The 20,841-nt window shown below is 46.9% G+C and overlaps 1 protein-coding gene across 1 annotated transcript in view; it reads right to left on the bottom strand.

The window, feature by feature from the left end:
* The window catches only part of DPP10 (dipeptidyl peptidase like 10), a 634,899-nt gene that overhangs the window by 593,846 nt on the left and 20,212 nt on the right, over positions 1 to 20,841 (bottom strand). Inside the window, exon 2 of the mRNA XM_069732554.1 lies at positions 3,670 to 3,784. Within this exon, the coding sequence (XP_069588655.1) occupies positions 3,670 to 3,784 (115 nt within the window). The remainder of the gene's footprint in view (positions 1 to 3,669; positions 3,785 to 20,841) is intronic.

The following is a 20,841-nucleotide window of genomic DNA, read 5'->3' as shown; positions in this document are numbered from 1 at the left end:
CCGTCACACCGTACATCACCGTCCTGCTGTCCCTGCCTGCTCTGTCACACCGTACATCACCGTCCTGCTGTCCCTGCCTGCTCCGTCCCACCGTACATCACCGTCCTGCTGTCCCTGCCTGCTCTGTCACACCGTACATCACCGTCCTGCTGTCCCTGCCTGCTCTGTCACACCGTACATCACCGTCCTGCTGTCCCTGCCTGCTCTGTCACACTGTACATCATCGTCCTGCTGTCCCTGCCTGCTCTGTCACACCGTACATCACCGTCCTGCTGTCCCTGCCTGCTCTGTCCCACCGTACATCACCGTCCTGCTGTCCCTGCCTGCTCTGTCACACCGTACATCACCGTCCTGCTGTCCCTGCCTGCTCTGTCACACCGTACATCACCGTCCTGCTGTCCCTGCCTGCTCTGTCACACCGTACATCACCGTCCTGCTGTCCCTGCCTGCTCTGTCATACCGTACATCACCATCCTGCTGTCCCTGCCTGCTCCGTCCCACCGTACATCACCGTCCTGCTGTCCCTGCCTGCTCCGTCCCACCGTACATCACCGTCCTGCTGTCCCTGCCTGCTCTGTCACACCGTACATCACCGTCCTGCTGTCCCTGCCTGCTCCGTCCCACCGTACATCACCGTCCTGCTGTCCCTGCCTGCTCTGTCACACCGTACATCACCATCCTGCTGTCCCTGCCTGCTCTGTCACACCGTACATCACCATCCTGCTGTCCCTGCCTGCTCTGTCACACCGTACATCACCATCCTGCTGTCCCTGCCTGCTCTGTCACACCGTACATCACCATCCTGCTGTCCCTGCCTGCTCCGTCCCACCGTACATCACCGTCCTGCTGTCCCTGCCTGCTCTGTCACACCGTACATCACCGTCCTGCTGTCCCTGCCTGCTCCGTCACAAAGTACATCACAGTCCTGCTGTCTCTGCCTGCTCTGTCACACCGTACATCACCGTCCTGCTGTCCCTGCCTGCTCCGTCCCACCGTACATCACCGTCCTGCTGTCCCTGCCTGCTCTGTCACACCGTACATCACCATCCTGCTGTCCCTGCCTGCTCCGTCCCACCGTACATCACCGTCCTGCTGTCCCTGCCTGCTCCGTCACACCGTACATCACAGTCCTGCTGTCCCTGCCTGCTCTGTCACACCTTACATCACCTTCCTGCTGTCCCTGCCTGCTCCGTCCCACCGTACATCACAGTCCTGCTATCCCTGCCTGCTCTGTCACACCGTACATCACTGTCCTGCTGTCCCTGCCTGCTCTGTCACACCGTACATCACCGTCCTGCTGTCCCTGCCTGCTGTCACACCGTACATCACCATCCTGCTGTCCCTGCCTGCTCTGTCACACCGTACATCACCGTCCTGCTGTCCCTGCCTGCTCTGTCACACCGTACATCACTGTCCTGCTGTCCCTGCCTGCTCTGTCACACCGTACATCACCGTCCTGCTGTCCCTGCCTGCTCTGTCACACCGTACATCACCGTCCTGCTGTCCCTGCCTGCTCTGTCACACCGTACATCACCGTCCTGCTGTCCCTGCCTGCTCTGTCATACCGTACATCACCATCCTGCTGTCCCTGCCTGCTCCGTCCCACCGTACATCACCGTCCTGCTGTCCCTGCCTGCTCCGTCCCACCGTACATCACCGTCCTGCTGTCCCTGCCTGCTCTGTCACACCGTACATCACCGTCCTGCTGTCCCTGCCTGCTCCGTCCCACCGTACATCACCGTCCTGCTGTCCCTGCCTGCTCTGTCACACCGTACATCACCATCCTGCTGTCCCTGCCTGCTCTGTCACACCGTACATCACCATCCTGCTGTCCCTGCCTGCTCTGTCACACCGTACATCACCATCCTGCTGTCCCTGCCTGCTCCGTCCCACCGTACATCACCGTCCTGCTGTCCCTGCCTGCTCTGTCACACCGTACATCACCGTCCTGCTGTCCCTGCCTGCTCCGTCACAAAGTACATCACAGTCCTGCTGTCTCTGCCTGCTCTGTCACACCGTACATCACCGTCCTGCTGTCCCTGCCTGCTCCGTCCCACCGTACATCACCGTCCTGCTGTCCCTGCCTGCTCTGTCACACCGTACATCACCATCCTGCTGTCCCTGCCTGCTCCGTCACACCGTACATCACAGTCCTGCTGTCCCTGCCTGCTCTGTCACACCTTACATCACCTTCCTGCTGTCCCTGCCTGCTCCGTCCCACCGTACATCACAGTCCTGCTGTCCCTGCCTGCTCTGTCACACCTTACATCACCTTCCTGCTGTCCCTGCCTGCTCTGTCACACCGTACATCACTGTCCTGCTGTCCCTGCCTGCTCTGTCACACCGTACATCACTGTCCTGCTGTCCCTGCCTGCTCTGTCACACCGTACATCACCTTCCTGCTGTCCCTGCCTGCTCTGTCACACCGTACATCACTGTCCTGCTGTCCCTGCCTGCTCTGTCACACCTTACATCACCTTCCTGCTGTCCCTGCCTGCTCCGTCACACCGTACATCACAGTCCTGCTGTCCCTGCCTGCTCTGTCACACCTTACATCACCTTCCTGCTGTCCCTGCCTGCTGTCACACCGTACATCACTGTCCTGCTGTCCCTGCCTGCTCTGTCACACCGTACATCACCGTCCTGCTGTCCCTGCCTGCTGTCACACCGTACATCACCATCCTGCTGTCCCTGCCTGCTCTGTCACACCGTACATCACCGTCCTGCTGTCCCTGCCTGCTCTGTCACACCGTACATCACTGTCCTGCTGTCCCTGCCTGCTCTGTCACACCGTACATCACCGTCCTGCTGTCCCTGCCTGCTCTGTCACACCGTACATCACCGTCCTGCTGTCCCTGCCTGCTCTGTCACACCGTACATCACCGTCCTGCTGTCCCTGCCTGCTCTGTCACGCACCCGTCACCTTCTGGCGTCCCTGGCTTACCTGTGTGACGAATGTGGGGCAGACCGCTGCAATCATTTGGTCGTGCATAAAGAACGGACTTCAGACAACAAATAATAATAATAATAATAATAATAATTTTTATTTATATAGCGCCAACATATTCAGCAGCGCTTTACAAATTATAGAGGGGACTTGTACAGACAATAGACATTACAGCATAACAGAAATACAGTTCAAAACAGATACCAGGAGGAATGAGGGCCCTGCTGCTCGCAAGCTACAAACTATGAGGAAAAGGGGAGACACGAGAGGTGGATGGTAACAATTGCTTTAGTTATTCGGACCGGCCATAGTGTAAGGCTCAGGTGTTCAAAAATGAATCTGGACATAAATGAAGAGATGTGACGTGATCACCTGCCATACATTACGTTTCTTGTGTATCACACTGTGAGCATTTTTATTCTTCCTTCTTTAATCTGCCAGGTCCAGCCTCCTACTCCTCTCTGCCTGGCTGTAAGAGAACTGGTTGCAGCAGGAGCCTCTCCCCTCGGTCCGGTCTACAGTAGGACAGTAAGAAAGTTCCCCCCCAATATTTCCTCCATGGTCATGAAGCTGTCGACTAACAGAGATGAAGCAAGACCATCATATGCGCTCATCGCTCCTAATAAGAATTTCTTCCGTTTTGGATTCACAGATTCAGGAAGGTTTCTGTAAAGGAGACATCATGGAGGCAGCAACAAATCATTGCAGATGGCAGCACTTACCGGGAGTCAGGAGGATCACAGACATTGTGATCAAAGAGCAGACCACCAGGATGACCAGCAGTGCGATGGCAATGCCCTTCCAGTTCCTCTGCGGGGGATTGCTGCTTCCCATCTCCTAAACGCAAAGTGCAAACAGTGGTGTTAATGGCACCTCTCCGTGTCTGGGGTCCCTGCACTGTAGTAACAAATAAAGCTGCCCTCTGTAGCGCTATAGCATGTAAGCATAAAATATATCAAATTGGAATTGCAATACTACACAAAAAGGAAGAAAGCAAGATACTTAACGCATAATTCATGTGAGCCCAGCGGCCAACGACAAGGTGATCCTCTTTGCTGGGAACCTAACTTAATGTGATTCCTCTCCTGAGCTGATCGCCTACATTTACATGGTGTCACTGATCTCTACTCCATGGTGTCACTTATTCGTCACGTGCCTGCTCTCACACGTGACTTGGGGTTGTGCCTGCAAGGGTTAATCTATCTCCCCACTCTCAGTCCAGCATTCAACCTCTGTCCTATGCTGTAATGGGAGCATAAATCACACACCGACCCAGGCCACACCCCTGCTCATACACGCTGCCTCCACTCATCGAATACACGGGCGATGAGTCCCAGAAATAATGATACTAATAAAAACATGTTTACCACTCATAAGGCTCACACACCTCTAGGCTATGGATTCTTTTAGAACATTCAAGGTTCAACTTGTTAAAGCTTTATACTTTAATAACAAAAGGTTCAATGCTTACAATAAGAAAAAGGTATAAAAATATGATAATAAAAAGACATACAACTTATGCAAAACAGCATCAAAATAAACAGGAGAAACAGAAATTATCTAACTTGTAGTTGCTTTCTGCTCCCTGAGGGTAGGAAGAATGTAGATTGGATCAGACCAGCTTCTCAGACTGCCCCCATCATGTGAACACAATTCTCTGTATACAGCCTAAATTTATAACTTTGGTCTGGAGGTCAGGTTTCTAGACCGGCCCCTCAGGTCAATATAAGTGCTGCCTGTTTGATTGGGCCACAGCCACGCCCCCAATGAATATTTTATTTTCTCTTGTGAAAAGGTTCTCAGGAATAGATTCCCTCAGGCCGCAATTAGCATCTCCCCTCCAAGACCTAGGAGGTGCCAAATGTTACTTTTCTTCTTGGCCCTAGCAAGACCTCCTGGTGAGATATGGAGACAATTTCTACTAGTCCCAAGGAAGTACCTATTAACACCTAGGTGCGACTTGCCTTCAGGACAGATGTTACATTATCACTAGTCACACATATAACCCTAAACATATGTCACTACACACATGTAGATATATATACACATATTTCACGACACCTCCCTCCTTATGAGCGTGCATGGGGGTTGACTTACAGGTCAGCTCCCAAGCACATATCTGGTTCTGCGCCATCTTGGCGAGAAAGGCCATCAGCATTGCCATGATCAACTCCCTTCTTGTGCTGAATGGTGAAATCATATTGCTGAAGTGTCAAACTCCATCTAAGCAATTTCCCATTGTCCCCAAGTTGAGCCAACTCAATGGGTTATGATCTGTGATCACGGTGAAGTTGCCCCCATAGAGGTATGATTGCAGCTTCTGCAGAGCCCACACAATTGCCAAACGTTCTTTTCAATGGTGGCATAAGCCACTTCTCTGGGCAGGAGTTTCCTGCTTAGGTACAAACCTCTACTTAGTTCCATGATGGTAAGGTACGATGCTTTAGCTAGCTGCTCTAACAGCTCATCTATCCTCTGCATGGGGTAGACCTCACATGTAGTCAGTACATTTAATTTCCTGTAGTCTACACAGAACCGGGTAGTACGGTCCTTTTTTGGGACAAGAACCACAGGCGAGGCCCAGGCACTCTGGGATTTTTGTAACACCTTAAGTTTCAGCATCTCCTCTACCTGTTCCCTCATGTGTGCCTTCACCTCTGCTGACACACGGTACGCAGACTGCCGTACTGGGGGATTAGTACCAGTGTCCACATGGTGAATTGCTAAGTGTGACCTCCCAGGCTCCCCTGTGAAGACTTCGGTGAACTCGCTGAGCGCCCCCATCAGCTCAGACCTCTGACTGTGGGATAGCTCAGGGTTAAACTCTGCTGACTCCAGGGACTCGATGTACGAATAAGTGACACCACGGAGAAGGGATCCGTGACAATTGGTGGCAGCGGTGGGATTGTCACGGATCCCTTCTCCGTGGTGTCACTTATTCGTCACGTGCCTGCTCTCACACGTGACTTGGGGTTGTGCCTGCAAGGGTTAATCTATCTCCCCTCTCTCAGTCCAGCATTCAACCTCTGTCCTATGCTGTAATGGGAGCATAAATCACACACCGACCCAGGCCACACACCCGCTCATACACGCTGCCACCACTCATCGAATACACGGGTGATGAGTCCCAGAAATAACTAATAAAAATATGTCTATCACTCATAAGGCTCACACACCTCTAGGCTATGGATTCTTTAGAACATTCAAGGTTCAACTTATTAAAGTTTTATACTTTAAAAGGAAAAGGTTCAATGCTTACAATAGAAAAAGGTATAAAAATATGATAATAAAAAGACATACAACTTATGCAAAACAGTATAAAAATAAACAGGGGAAAACTTACAGAAATCATCTAACTGGTAGTTTGCTTTCTGCTCCCTGAGGGGGGGTGAATGGAGTTGGTGGATCACACCAGCTTCTCAGGCTGCCCTCACATGTGAACACAATTCTGTGTCTGCAGCCTAAATTTATAACTTTGGTCTGAGGTCAGGTTTCTAGACCGGCCTCCCAGGTTAATATCATAATTGCAGTCTGCTTGGGCACGGCCGCTCTACCAATGAATATATATTATTTTCCTCTGAGATGGTTCCCAGGGATAGCTAGCCCTCCAGCCGCAATTTAGCATCTCCCCTCCAAGACCTCAGAGGTGTCAAGTGTTCCTTTGTTTTTCGGCCCTAGCTAGACCTCCTGGTGAGATCTGGAGACAGAATTTCTACTATTCCCAAGGAAGTACCTATTAACTCCTAGGTGCGACTTGCCTTCAGGACAGGTGTTACATTATCACTGGTCACACATATAGCCCTAGACAGATGTCACTACACACATATAGATATATATACACATTTCACCACAAGAAGAATTAAGTAAGGGTCTCTCTTTATCCCCAACTAATAGCTTTAATTAATTTACAGCGTTAAAAGACCTCCATTTGTATCACGGAAATTGATTGTAAAGCAATTACATTGCAAGGGAGGCAATGATCTGGAGGGTTGAAATGCTGCCGAGAGACACCATACGGATATTGGAGGAACTCCTTGAGGAACAAACCCCGAACAATGAAGGTGGGTTCCCTAAATCTATCCTTCCCAGGTCAGCGAAATTCCCCCCCTTGTCACTTTGCCCGGCGGTGGAAGTATTCACTAGATTGGTGTCAGAAGAGCTTAAAAAACTATCCACACACCGCCGTTATGACAATCTTACCCATAAACAAAGAGAGTATTCGCCAATTACAATCTTTTGATGATGTCGTATTCAAAGCAGCTGACAAGAGGGGGAACATTGTGATCCTGCCAATTATTAAATATGAGCGGGAAGCATTCCGGCAGTTGCGAGATAATGAGGTATATACTAAGTTGGGCTATAACCCTGTGGTGTCTTTCTCTGCACAGCTTCAGAAAATTCTAATAAAAGCCGTTGATTTGGGGATCATTAATAAAAAAATTCTTGACAGTATTGTTCCCCAAGATACCAACTTTTTATTTACTCCCCAAGATACACAAGGACGCCGTGAATCCATCTGGACGTCCGATCGTGTCAGGGATAGATGGTCTGTGTGACCCCATATGTAAGTTCATTGATTATTGCCTGAAGGGTCTGGTGGAAACATTACCCTCTTATGTAAAGGACACGATGGATGTCCTTGCGAGGGTTGACGGCGTCTTAGTTGATAGGGGGACTATGTTGGTAACCGTGGATGTAGAGACATTGTACACCTGCATTAACCATGAAGATGGGATTCGAACGGTCAGCTTCTTCCTCGGGACCTCCAACCTGGACAGCCCTCTTTGTGAGTTCATCCTTGAACTGCTGCACTTCGTCTTAACGCTGTTATGATCTGGTGGTTTAGGAACAACATGAGACAAGCTCTGAAGGAGGTGGTATCTGTACTGACCGCAAACCCTGAACCTAGCAGCGCAACTAAAAATAGCCGTGGGGGGTACCTGACGCTACCTAGACCCCTCGACACAGCCTAAGATCTAACTTCCCCTAAAGAAGGAAACAGGAAACCTATCTTGCCTTAGAGAAAATCCCCAAAGGAAAGATAGCCCCCCACAAATATCAAGGTGAGAGGAGGGGAAAACAACATACGCAGAAATGAAATCAGATTTTAGCATAGGAGGCCAGTCTAGCTTGATAGATAGGACAGGAAAGGATACTGTGCGGTCAGTATAAAAACTACAAAACAATCCACACAGAGTTTACAAAATCTCCACACCTGACTAAAGGTGTGGAGGGTAAATCTGCCTCCCAGAGCTTCCAGCTAACAGAAAAAAATCCATACTGACAACTGGACAAATATAGAATGCACAGAACAATAAGTCCACAACATGTGGACTGAAATGAGCAAAGCCAGAACTTATCTTTGCAGAACTGGTCAGGAAACCAGGAGAATCCAAGCAGAGATGTGAATCCAGCTAGGAACATTGACAAGTGGCACAGGCTGAATAAAAAGCCAGACTTAAATAGCGAACAATAAGTGGAGGCAGCTGATGACAGCTAACTCCAAGGAGCAGCCATACCACTAGAAACCACAAGAGGGAGCCCAAGAGCAGAACTCACAAAAGTGCCACTTACAACCACCGGAGGGAGCCCAAGAGCGGAATTCACAACAGTACCCCCCCCTTGAGGAGGGATCACCGAACCCTCACCAGAGCCCCCAGGCCGATCAGGACGAGCCAAGTGAAAAGCGCGAACCAAATCGGTAGCATGAACATCGGAGGCAACAACCAAGAATTATCCTCCTGGCCATAACCCTTCCACTTGACAAGATACTGAAGCCTCCGCCTCGAAAAACGAGAATCCAAAATCTTCTCAACCTCATATTCCAACTCTCCCTCAACCAACACCGGGGCAGGAGGGTCAACCGAGGGAACAACAGGCACCACATATCTCCGCAACAAAGATCTATGGAAAACATCATGAATAGCAAAAGAGGCAGGAAGAGCCAAACGAAAAGACACCGGATTAATAATTTCAGAAATTTTATAAGGACCAATAAACCGAGGCGTAAACTTAAGAGAAGAAACCGTCATAGGAACATGACGAGAAGACAACCAAACCAAATCCCCCACACGAAGCCGGGGACCAACACGCCGACGGCGGTTAGCAAAACGTTGAGCCCTTTCCTGAGACAACGTCAAATTGTCCACCACATGAGTCCAAATCTGCTGCAGCCTGTCCACCACAGAATCAACACCAGGACAATCAGAAGGCTCAACTTGCCCAGCAGAAAAACGACGATGAAAACCAAAATTACAAAAGAAAGGTGAAACCAAAGTAGCCAAACTAGCCCGATTATTAAGGGCAAACTCGGCCAACGGCAAGAAAGACACCCAATCATCCTGATCAGCAGACACAAACCATCTCAAATAGGTCTCCAAGGTCTGATTGGTTCGCTCAGTTTGGCCATTAGTCTGAGGATGAAACGCCGAAGAAAAAGACAAATCAATGCCCATCCTAGCACAAAAGGTACGCCAAAATCTAGAGACAAACTGAGAACCTCTGTCAGACACAATATTCTCCGGAATGCCATGCAAACGAACCACATGCTGAAAAAACAATGGAACCAGATCTGAGGAGGAAGGCAACTTAGGAAAAGGTACCAGATGGACCATTTTAGAGAACTGGTCACAAACAACTCAGATAACAGACATCTTCTGAGAAACAGGAAGATCCGAAATAAAATCCATGGAAATATGCGTCCAGGGCCTCTCAGGGACCGGCAAAGGCAAAAGCAACCCACTAGCCCGGGAACAGCAAGGCTTGGCCCGGGCGCAAGTCCCACAGGACTGCACAAAAGCAGGCACATCGTGAGACAAGGAAGGCCACCAAAAGGACCTAGCAACCAAATCTCTGGTACCAAAAATCCCAGGATGACCAGCCAACACTGAACAATGAACCTCAGAAATTACCTTACTTGTCCATCTATCAGGAACAAACAGCTTCCCCACAGGACAGCGGTCAGGCCTATCAGCCTGAAATTCCTGAAGCACCCGCCGCAAATCAGGGGAGATAGCAGATAGAATCACCCCCTCCTTAAGAATGCCAACCGGCTCCAGGACTCCAGGAGAATCAGGCGAAAAACTCCTACAGAGGGCATCAGCCTTAACATTCTTAGATCCCGGAAGATACGAGACCACAAAATCAAAACGGGAGAAAAACAGGGACCATCGGGCCTGTCTAGGATTAAGCCGCTTGGCCGACTCGAGGTAAATCAGATTCTTATGATCGGTCAGGACCACAACGCGGTGCTTAGCTCCCTCAAGCCAATGTCGCCACTCCTCAAATGCCCACTTCATAGCCAACAACTCCCGATTGCCGACATCATAATTGCGTTCCGCAGGCGAAAACTTTCTGGAAAAAAAAGCACACGGTTTCATCAAAGAACCATCAGACTCCCTCTGAGACAAAACGGCCCCTGCCCCAATCTCAGAAGCGTCGACCTCAACCTGAAAAGGAAGAGAAACATCCGGTTGATGCAATACAGGGGCAGAAGTAAATCGGCGTTTAAGCTCCTGAAAGGCCTCAACAGCCTCAGAGGACCAATTAGTCACATCAGCGCCTTTCTTCGTCAAATCAGTAAGGGGCTTAACCACACTGGAAAAGTTGGCAATGAAACGGCGATAGAAATTAGCAAAGCCCAAAAATTTTTGAAGTCCCTTCACAGATGTTGGTTGGATCCAGTCATGAATAGCTTGGACCTTAACAGGATCCATTTCTATAGACGAGGGAGAAAAAATAAAACCCCAAAAAGAGACCTTCTGAACTCCAAATAGGCACTTAGACCCCTTCACAAATAAAGCATTATCACGAAGGATCTGAAATACCATCCTGACCTGCTTCACATGAGACTCCCAATCATCGGAAAATATCAAAATATCATCCAAATATACAACCATGAATTTATCAAGATAATTGCAGAAAATATCATGCATGAAGGATTGGAACACAGATGGAGCATTAGAGAGCCCGAATGGCATCACAAGGTATTCAAAATGCCTTCGGGCGTATTAAATGCAGTTTTCCATTCGTCACCCTGTTTAATACGAACAAGATTATATGCCCCTCGGAGGTCAATCTTAGTAAACCAACTAGTCCCCTTAATCTGAGCAAACAAATCAGAAAGCAAAGGCAAGGGGTATTGGAATTTGACCGTGATCTTATTAAGAAGACGATAATCAATACAGGGTCTCAAGGAGCCATCCTTCTTAGCAACAAAAAAGAAACCCGCTCCCAATGGTGACGAAGATGGCCGAATATGCCACTTCTCCAAAGATTCCTTAACATAACTCCGCATGGCGGCATGCTCTGGCACAGACAGATTGAAAGGTCGGCCCTTAGGGAACTTACAACCTGGAATCAAGTCAATAGCACAATCACAGTCCTTATGTGGAGGAAGGGAACCGGACTTGGGCTCATCAAATACATCCTGGAAATCCGACAAAAACTCAGGAATTTCAGAAGAGGGGGAAGAGGAAATTGACATCAAAGGAACGTCACTATGTACTCCTCGACAACCCCAACTAGTCACCGACATAGTTTTCCAATCCAGCACCGGATTATGTTCCTGTAACCATGGAAATCCCAGTACAACAACATCATGCAGGTTATGCAACACCAGAAAACGGCAATCTTCCTGATGTGCTGGAGCCATGTACATGGTCATCTGCGTCCAGTACTGAGGTTTATCCTTGGCCAAGGGTGTAGCATCAATGCTCCTCAAAGGAATAGGGCTCTGCAAAGGCTGCAAGGAAAAACCACAGCGCCTGGCGAATTCTAAGTCCATTAAGTTCAGGGCAGCGCCTGAATCCACAAATGCCATGACAGAAAAGGACGACAATGAGCAAATCAGGGTCACAGATAAGAGAAATTTAGGCTGTATAGTACTGATGGTAACAGACCTAGCGACTCTCTTAGTACGTTTAGGGCAATCAGAGATAACATGAGCCGAATCACCACAGTAAAAACACAGCCTATTCTGACGTCTGAATTCCTGCCGTTCTATTCTAGTCAAAATCCTATCACATTGCATAGGTTCTGGACTATGCTCAGAGGATACTGCCATATGGTGCACAGCTTTGCGCTCGCGCAGACGCCGATCAATCTGAATGGCTAGAGACATAGACTCGCTCAAACCGGCAGGCGTAGGAAACCCCACCATAACATCTTTAAGGGTTTCAGAAAGACCTTTTCTGAAAATAGCAGCCAGAGCCTCCTCATTCCATTTAGTGAGCACAGACCATTTTCTAAATTTCTGGCAGTATAACTCGGCCGCTTCCTGACCTTGACACAAGGCCAACAGGGTTTTTTCCGCATGATCCACAGAATTAGGTTCGTCATACAATAATCCGAGCGCTTGAAAAAATGCATCTACATTCAATAATGCCGGATCCCCTGTTTCAAGAGAAAAAGCCCAGTCTTGAGGGTCACCACGCAGCAAGGATATGATGATTTTAACTTGCTGAATGGGATCACCAGAAGAACGGGGTTTCAAAGCAAAAAACAATTTGCAGTTATTTTTAAAGTTCAAAAACTTGGATCTGTCCCCAAAAAACAAATCAGGAGTAGGAATTCTGGGCTCTAAAGCCGGAGTCTGGACAACATAGTCCTGGATATTCTGTACTCTTGCAGCAAGTTGATCCACACGAGAAAACAAACCTTGAACATCCATGCCAGAGCATAAATCCTGAACCACCCAGAGATCAAGAGGAAAAAAGAGGCAGAACAGAGCACAGAAAAAAAAATGGTTCAGAACTTTCTTTTCCTTCTTTTGAGATGCATTTAATTCATTTTTGGCCACTTGTACTGTTATGATCTGGTGGTTTAGGAGCAACATGAGACAAGCTCTGAAGGAGGTGGTATCTGTACTGACCGCAAACCCTAAACCTAGCAGCGCAACTAAAAATAGCCGTGGGGGGTACCTGACACTCCCTAGACCCCTCGGCACAGCCTAAGATCTAACTTCCTCTAAAGATGGAAACAGGAAACCTATCTTGCCTCAGAGAAAATCCCCAAAGGAAAGATAGCCCCCCACAAATATTGACGGTGAGAGGAGGGGAAAACAACATACGCAGAGATGAAATCAGATTTTAGCACAGGAGGCCAGTCTAGCTTGATAGATAAGACAGGAAAGGATACTGTGCGGTCAGTATAAAAACTACAAAACAATCCACACAGAGTTTACAAAATCTCCACACCTGACTAAAGGTGTGGAGGGCAAATCTGCTTCCCAGAGCTTCCAGCTAACAGAAAAAATCCATACTGACAACTGGACAAATATAGAATGCACAGAACAATAAGTCCACAACATGTGGACTGAAATGAGCAAAGCCAGAACTTATCTTTGCAGAACTGGTCAGGAAACCAGGAGAATCCAAGCAGAGATGTGAATCCAGCCAGGAAACATTGACAAGTGGCACAGGCTGAAGATAGAGCCAGACTTAAATAGCGGACGATAAGTGGAGACAGCTGATGACAGCTAACTCCAAGGACCAGCCATACCACTAGAAACCACAAGAGGGAGCCCAAGAGCAGAACTCACAAAAGTGCCACTTACAACCACCGGAGGGAGCCCAAGAGCGGAATTCACAACAAACGCACATTTTTTTTAACTTTTAAAGATCAGTTTTATCAACAGAAGCGTGGCGCAGCGATGGGTGCGGCCTGTGCCCCCCGCGTACGCCAACCTCTTTCTGGGGTATTGGGAGAGGTTGGTATTTGGCAAGTCGGGGCAGGGGCCGCCGACCATGTGCTGTGCTGGCTATGCTACATTGATGAGGTTTTATTTTTTTGGCGAGGGACGGTGCTGCAGTTGGATGAATTTATGGCTGTATTAAACAATAATAATTTGAATATTAAACTAACATATAGGTACGATGTAGCTAATATGGATTTTTTAGACATCAGCCTGGAGGTGGATTCCTTCTCCACCATCCAGACTGATGTCTTTCGTAAAGAAACATCAGTGAATTCTTTAATACATGCGACAACAGCACACAGCCATTCCACTGTGCGGGCCGTCCCGGTTGGACAGTTTGAGGGTGAGGCGGGTCTGCTCAACAGATCGAAAATTTGAAACCCAAGCTTTAGACCTAAAGGAAAGATTCAAACAACGTGGCTATAGTAAGAGATGCATAAACAAATGGATATAACAAGGCTAGGTCGCTATCTCGTGATTCGTTGCTATGCCACAAAATAAATAAAGAGAAAAATGCTGAGTATACGGTGTATTTCGGTATTCAATCATGAGTGGGACAGTATGCGGAGTACCCTGACCAAATACTGGCCTGTACTTAATGCCGAGCCCTCTCTGAGACCTGACGGAAAGACCATTGATGACCCCCCGAAGATCTAGGAATCTCAGTGACTTGTTGGTAACAAGTCACTATGTAGCACCTAGTGTAAATCATTTTGGCACGACAAAACCTAGAAAAGGTTTATTCAAATGTGGTCACTGTTTGGCGTGCGCTAATATCCATCAAACATCTACGTTTAGTTCAGTTGATCACAAAGAGTTTGACATCAGAGAATATATCTCTTGTAACACCAAAAATGTGATCTACTACGCAACATGTAGTTATATACAGTGGGGCAAAAAAGTATTTAGTCAGTCAGCAATAGTGCAAGTTCCATCACTTAAAAAGATGAGAGGCGTCTGTAATTTACATCATAGGTAGACCTCAACTATGGGAGACAAACTGAGAAAAAAAAATCCAGAAAATCACATTGTCTGTTTTTTTAACATTTTTTTTTGCATTTTATGGTGGAAAATAAGTATTTGGTCAGAAACAAACAATCAAGATTTCAGGCTCTCACAGACCTGTAACTTCTTCTTTAAGAGTCTCCTCTTTCCTCCACTCATTACCTGTAGTAATGGCACCTGTTTAAACTTGTTATCAGTATAAAAAGGCACCTGTGCACACCCTCAAACAGTCTGACTCCAAACTCCACTATGGTGAAGACCAAAGAGCTGTCAAAGGACACCAGAAACAAAATTGTAGCCCTGCACCAGGCTGGGAAGACTGAATCTGCAATAGCCAACCAGCTTGGAGTGAAGAAATCAACAGTGGGAGCAATAATTAGAAAATGGAAGACATACAAGACCACTGATAATCTCCCTCGATCTGGGGCTCCACGCAAAATCCCACCCCGTGGGGTCAGAATGATCACAAGAACGGTGAGCAAAAATCCCAGAACCATGCGGGGGGACCTAGTGAATGAACTGCAGAGAGCTGGGACCAATGTAACAAGGCCTACCATAAGTAACACACTACGCCACCATGGACTCAGATCCTGCAGTGCCAGACGTGTCCCACTGCTTAAGCCAGTACATGTCCGGGCCCGTCTGAAGTTTGCTAGAGAGCATTTGGATGATCCAGAGGAGTTTTGGGAGAATGTCCTATGGTCTGATGAAACCAAACTGGAACTGTTTGGTAGAAACACAACTTGTCGTGTTTGGAGGAAAAAGAATACTGAGTTGCATCCATCAAACACCATACCTACTGAAAAGCATGGTGGTGGAAACATCATGCTTTGGGGCTGTTTCTCTGCAAAGGGGCCAGGACGACTGATCCGGGTACATGAAAGAATGAATGGGGCCATGTATCGTGAGATTTTGAGTGCAAACCTCCTTCCATCAGCAAGGGCATTGAAGATGAAACGTGGCTGGGTCTTTCAACATGACAATGATCCAAAGCAAACCGCCAGGGCAACGAAGGAGTGGCTTCGTAAGAAGCATTTCAAGGTCCTGGAGTGGCCTAGCCAGTCTCCAGATCTCAACCCTATAGAAAACCTTTGGAGGGAGTTGAAAGTCCGTGTTGCCAAACGAAAAGCCAAAAACATCACTGCTCTAGAGGAGATCTGCATGGAGGAATGGGCCAACATACCAACAACAGTGTGTGGCAACCTTGTGAAGACTTACAGAAAACGTTTGACCTCTGTCATTGCCAACAAAGGATATATTACAAAGTATTGAGATGAAATTTTGTTTCTGACCAAATACTTCTTTTCCACCATAATATGCAAATAAAATGTTAAAAAAACAGACAATGTGATTTTCTGGATTTTTTTTCTCAGTTTGTCTCCCATAGTTGAGGTCTACCTATGATGTAAATTACAGACGCCTCTCATCTTTTTAAGTGGTGGAACTTGCACTATTGCTGACTGACTAAATACTTTTTTGCCCCACTGTATATATATATATATATATATACTAGCTGAAGAGCCCGGCGTTGCCTGGGCATAGTAAATATCTGTGGTTAGTTATAGCACCTCACTTCTCTTATTTTCCCATCACGCCTCTCATTTTCCCAATCACATCTTTCATTTTCTCCCTCACTCCTCTCATTCCCCCCTAACACTTGTCATTTCGACCTCACATCTGTCATTTTCCGATCACTCCACTATTTTCCCTCACTCCTCTCATTTTGCACTCACACCTTTTCATTTTCACCTCACACCCCTCATTTTCACCTCAGTATATACATGTTTGTCATCTCCCTTATATATAGTATACACCTGTATGTCATCTCTTGTATATAGTTGTATGTAGTATATACCTGTATGTCATCTCCCCTGTATATAGTATATACCTGCTGTGTCATCTCCCCTGTATATAGTATATACCTGTATGTTATCTCCTCCTATATACAGTATATAACTGTATGTCATCTCCTTCTATATATAGTATATACCTGTATGTCATCTCCTCCTGTATATAGTATATACCTGTGTGTCATCTCCTCTTGTATATAGTATATACCTGTATGTCATCTTCTATATATAGCATATACCTGTATGTCATCTCCTCCTGTATATAGTATATACCTGTATGTCATCTCCTCCTGTATATAGTATATACCTGTAGGTCATCTGCTCCTGTATATAGTATATACCTGTGTGTCATCTCCCCTGTACATAGTATATATCTGTGTGTCATCTCCTCCTGTATATAGTATATACCTGTAGGTCATCTGCTCCTGTATATAGTATGTACCTGTATGTTATCTCCTCCTCTATATAGTATATACCTGTGTGTCATCTCATCCTGTATATAGTATATATCTGTGTGTCATCTCCTCCTGTATTAGACCGCGTTCACACGTTATTTGCTCAGTATTTTTACCTCAGTATTTGTAAGATAAATTGGCAGCCTGATAAATCCCCAGCCAACAGGAAGCCCTCCCCCCTGGCAGTATATATTAGCTCACACATACACATAATAGACAGGTCATGTGACTGACAGCTGCCGTATTTCCTATATGGTACATTTGTTGCTCTTGTAGTTTGTCTGCTTATTAATCAGATTTTTATTTTTGAAGGATAATACCAGACTTGTGTGTGTTTTAGGGCGAGTTTCGTTTGTCAAGTTGTGTGTGTTGAGTTGTGTGTGGCAACATGCATGTAGCAACTTTCTTGTGTGTCGAGTTGCATGCGACAGGTTAGTGTAGCAAGTCGTGTGCAGCAAGTTTTGCACATGGCGAGTTTTGCGTGTGGCGAGTTTTATGTGTGGTGCCTTTTGAGTATGTGCAAGTTTTGTGTGAGGCAACTTTTGGATGTGTTGCAACTTTTGTGCATGTGGCAATTTTTCCGCATGTGCAAGTTTTGCGTGTGGCGAGTTTTCCATGAGGTGAGTTTTGCACTTGTGGCGAGTTTTGCGTGAGCCTAGTTTTTGCATGTGGCGAGTTTTGCGCGTGGCGAGTTTAGAGCGGCGACTTTTGTGTTTGGACTTTTATGTGGCGAGGTTGGTGTATGTGTGGTGAAATGTGTGCTGAGGGTGGTATATGTGTTCAAGCACGTGGTAGTGTGTGGCGCATTTTGTGTGTGTATTCATATCCCCGTGTGTGGTGAGTATCCCATGTCGGGGCCCCACCTTAGCAACTGTACGGTATATACTCTTTGGTGCCATCGCTCTCACTCTTTAAGTCCCCCTTGTTGACATCTGGCCGCTGTCAATTTGCCTCCAACACTTTTCCTTTCGCTTTTTCCCCATTATGTAGATAGGGGAAAAATTGTTTGGTGAATTGGAAAGCGCCGGGTTAAAATTTCACCTCACAACATAGCCTATGACGCTCTCAGGGTCCAGACGTGTGACTGTGCAAAATGTTGTGGCTGTAGCTGCGACGGTGCAGATGCCAATCCCGGACATACACACACACACACATTCAGCTTTATATATTAGATATATATATGACTAACGTCACGTGAACTTAGGGTGCAAGTGAGAGAACACGTACGGGATGTTGGCGCGGCCAAATCAGTGGACGACTCTTAAAACCATTCCTGGACACTTCAGAATGGTCCCTAACTGCAATCCAAAGGAGTTTGAGGTTAGAGCATAGATGTCGTACATGTTGGAATTAAGGGGGAAATGTGAAAAAACTGTTAGCACAACGGGAACTAAAATGGATCGTGACACTGGGAACCATGAAACCTGCGGGCTTAAATGAATCCTGACCCATACTTGTAGCTATCTGATCTCCGACCCTCACAAAAACTTCCTCTCCATCTGTATTTTAACTGTCTACGTGTTTCGTTTTAAAACATTTTTGTGTTTTTGTTTTATATTATAGGTTCCTTCTGTCTCATTTTTACTATCTTGACTCCGCTTGGACCCTATTGTCCCTAACAATTCATTTAAGAGGAATGATAGACTTGGCCCGGTGGACGATGAGTGGGACTCCTTTATTATCATTTACTGTTGACGTCTCTTCCGATGGGATAATATCCGCATTACATGGCTACATATTGATTGACTCTTGTTGTAAATATGTGGGGCAGACAGCCTTTTACTGGTAATTGCTGTGGCGCACGCGCTGGCTCTCTGGGATTGTCCCCCCTCGTCCGGCAACGTCTTACCGAGGGTGCGACTGGGACCTGCTGGTGTTCACTCGTGTGCACGGTCGGATACGTCCGGGCGGGTTAACTCGGACAGCGGCATGCGCCATACTCACAGCTCAGGATCCAGCGGTGTCACGTGATCGTCACATGACACGTCTCTATGGATACTTAAGGCCCTACAGGTAATTGAAACCACACCCTCCCCTCGAAAAAGCGAAGCTGACAGCAGCGAAACGCGCGTCGGGGTGCGTGCAGTGGTCTTCTCAGCACTAGGTGGGACATGCTCTCCTGATGTTCCTATCCTTAGGGCCACCGTGTTGGGCACATGTTACGGTTGTATGCCTTATTTAACGGGTGTACCTGGATATGGATACTCCCTTAGGTTGTTACAAATGACGGATTATGGCATAAAGATGATGGTCTCTATCAATGAGAGTAATATCTTCTGGGATATTATACAGGAGGGTTTGTCTGCACCCTAACTACTATACTGTTGTATTGTACTGTTGTATTTCATACTAGGACATAATAATCATTGTGCTGAAGACCTTTTATATCGGTGTCTTTTGTTGTTAGCACTTTCATTACCTGGTTTGTGCTTTTTTAAAATTGTTTGTATTGATAAAAATAAAGTTGTTTCACTTTTTATACAAAACTTCCATCTGTTCTCCGGAGTTTTATACGGCTAATTTATGGAGGTATATGTTACTATCTAATAGGGGTAACAAAATGAATCTGGAAATGTCCATATTAGTACAGAGCAGGGGGCTGATGCAATCCATAATTAGCAGGCATTCCACAAATTAGAATCCAAAATAGTCATGGGACAGTCTCACCTGAAACGAAACAACGGCGCATGTCCCTTCACCTACTGAACAAAGGAATACGTCTGGCATAATTAAGAATACTTCATCCCCACACGTGAGTCGTCACATTAGGATCATCAATTATTTCCTCTGCACGATGTTGGTTGCCTTTCCAACTACTTTAGCAGTGAGTGCCACTGCCCTCACTTTTTATACAAAACTTCCATCTGTTCTCCGGAGTTTTATATTACTTGTTATGAACTGGTGATTCAGAAACACAATGGACCTGGTGGTTAATAGCACACAAAGTGACCTGATAGTTACTAATAACATAGGACGAGCTCTGAGACGTGGGAACTCTGCTGACCGCAATCCCTAATCCTATCACACCACACTAGAGGTAGCCGTGGAGCGCTCCTGACCAGACCTAGGCGCCTCGGGCACAGCCTAAGAAACTAGCTAGCCCTGAAGATAGAAAAATAAGCCTACCTTGCCTCAGAGAAATTCCCCAAAGGAAAAGGCAGCCCCCCACATATAATGACTGTGAGTAAAGATGAAAATACAAACACAGAGATGAAAAAGATTTTAGCAAAGTGAGGCCCGACTTACTGAATAGACCGAGGATAGGAAAGATAGCTTTGCGGCCAGCACAAAAACCTACAAACAACCACGCAGAGGGGCAAAAAGACCCTCCGCACCGACTAACGGTACGGAGGTGCTCCCTCTGCGTCCCAGAGCTTCCAGCAAGCAAGACAAACCAATATAGCAAGCTGGACAGAAAAAATAGCAAACAAAAAGTAACACAAGCAGAACTTAGCTTATGCAGGGCAGACAGGCCACAAGAACGATCCAGGAGAGAGAGCAAGACCAATACTGGAACATTGACTGGAGGCCAGGAACAAAGAACTAGGTGGAGTTAAATAGAGCAGCACCTAACGACTTAACCTCGTCACCTGAGGAAGGGAACTCAGAAGCCGCAGCCCCACTCACATCCACCAGAGGAAGCTCATAGACAGAACCAGCCGAAGTACCACTCATGACCACAGGAGGGAGCTTGACCACAGAATTCACAACAATTACCCTGCTGTGTACTAGTCTGCACAACTTGGAAGACAACTATGAAGTCTAATTGAACAATTGAATAATGAGGGAAAAGAGATGACTATCTCCCCCCAATCTTGTGGAACATTGCCCTGAAATGGGAGCTGAGGGTTCTAAAAGAGCCTTGCTCCGGTCACCAGGTTGATTCTA

This window comes from Ranitomeya imitator, chromosome 7, assembly GCF_032444005.1.
Source record: "Ranitomeya imitator isolate aRanImi1 chromosome 7, aRanImi1.pri, whole genome shotgun sequence".
Lineage (NCBI taxonomy): Eukaryota > Metazoa > Chordata > Amphibia > Anura > Dendrobatidae > Ranitomeya > Ranitomeya imitator.
Note: the sequence above shows the minus strand (reverse complement) of the source record. Positions and strands in the feature narration are given on the sequence as shown.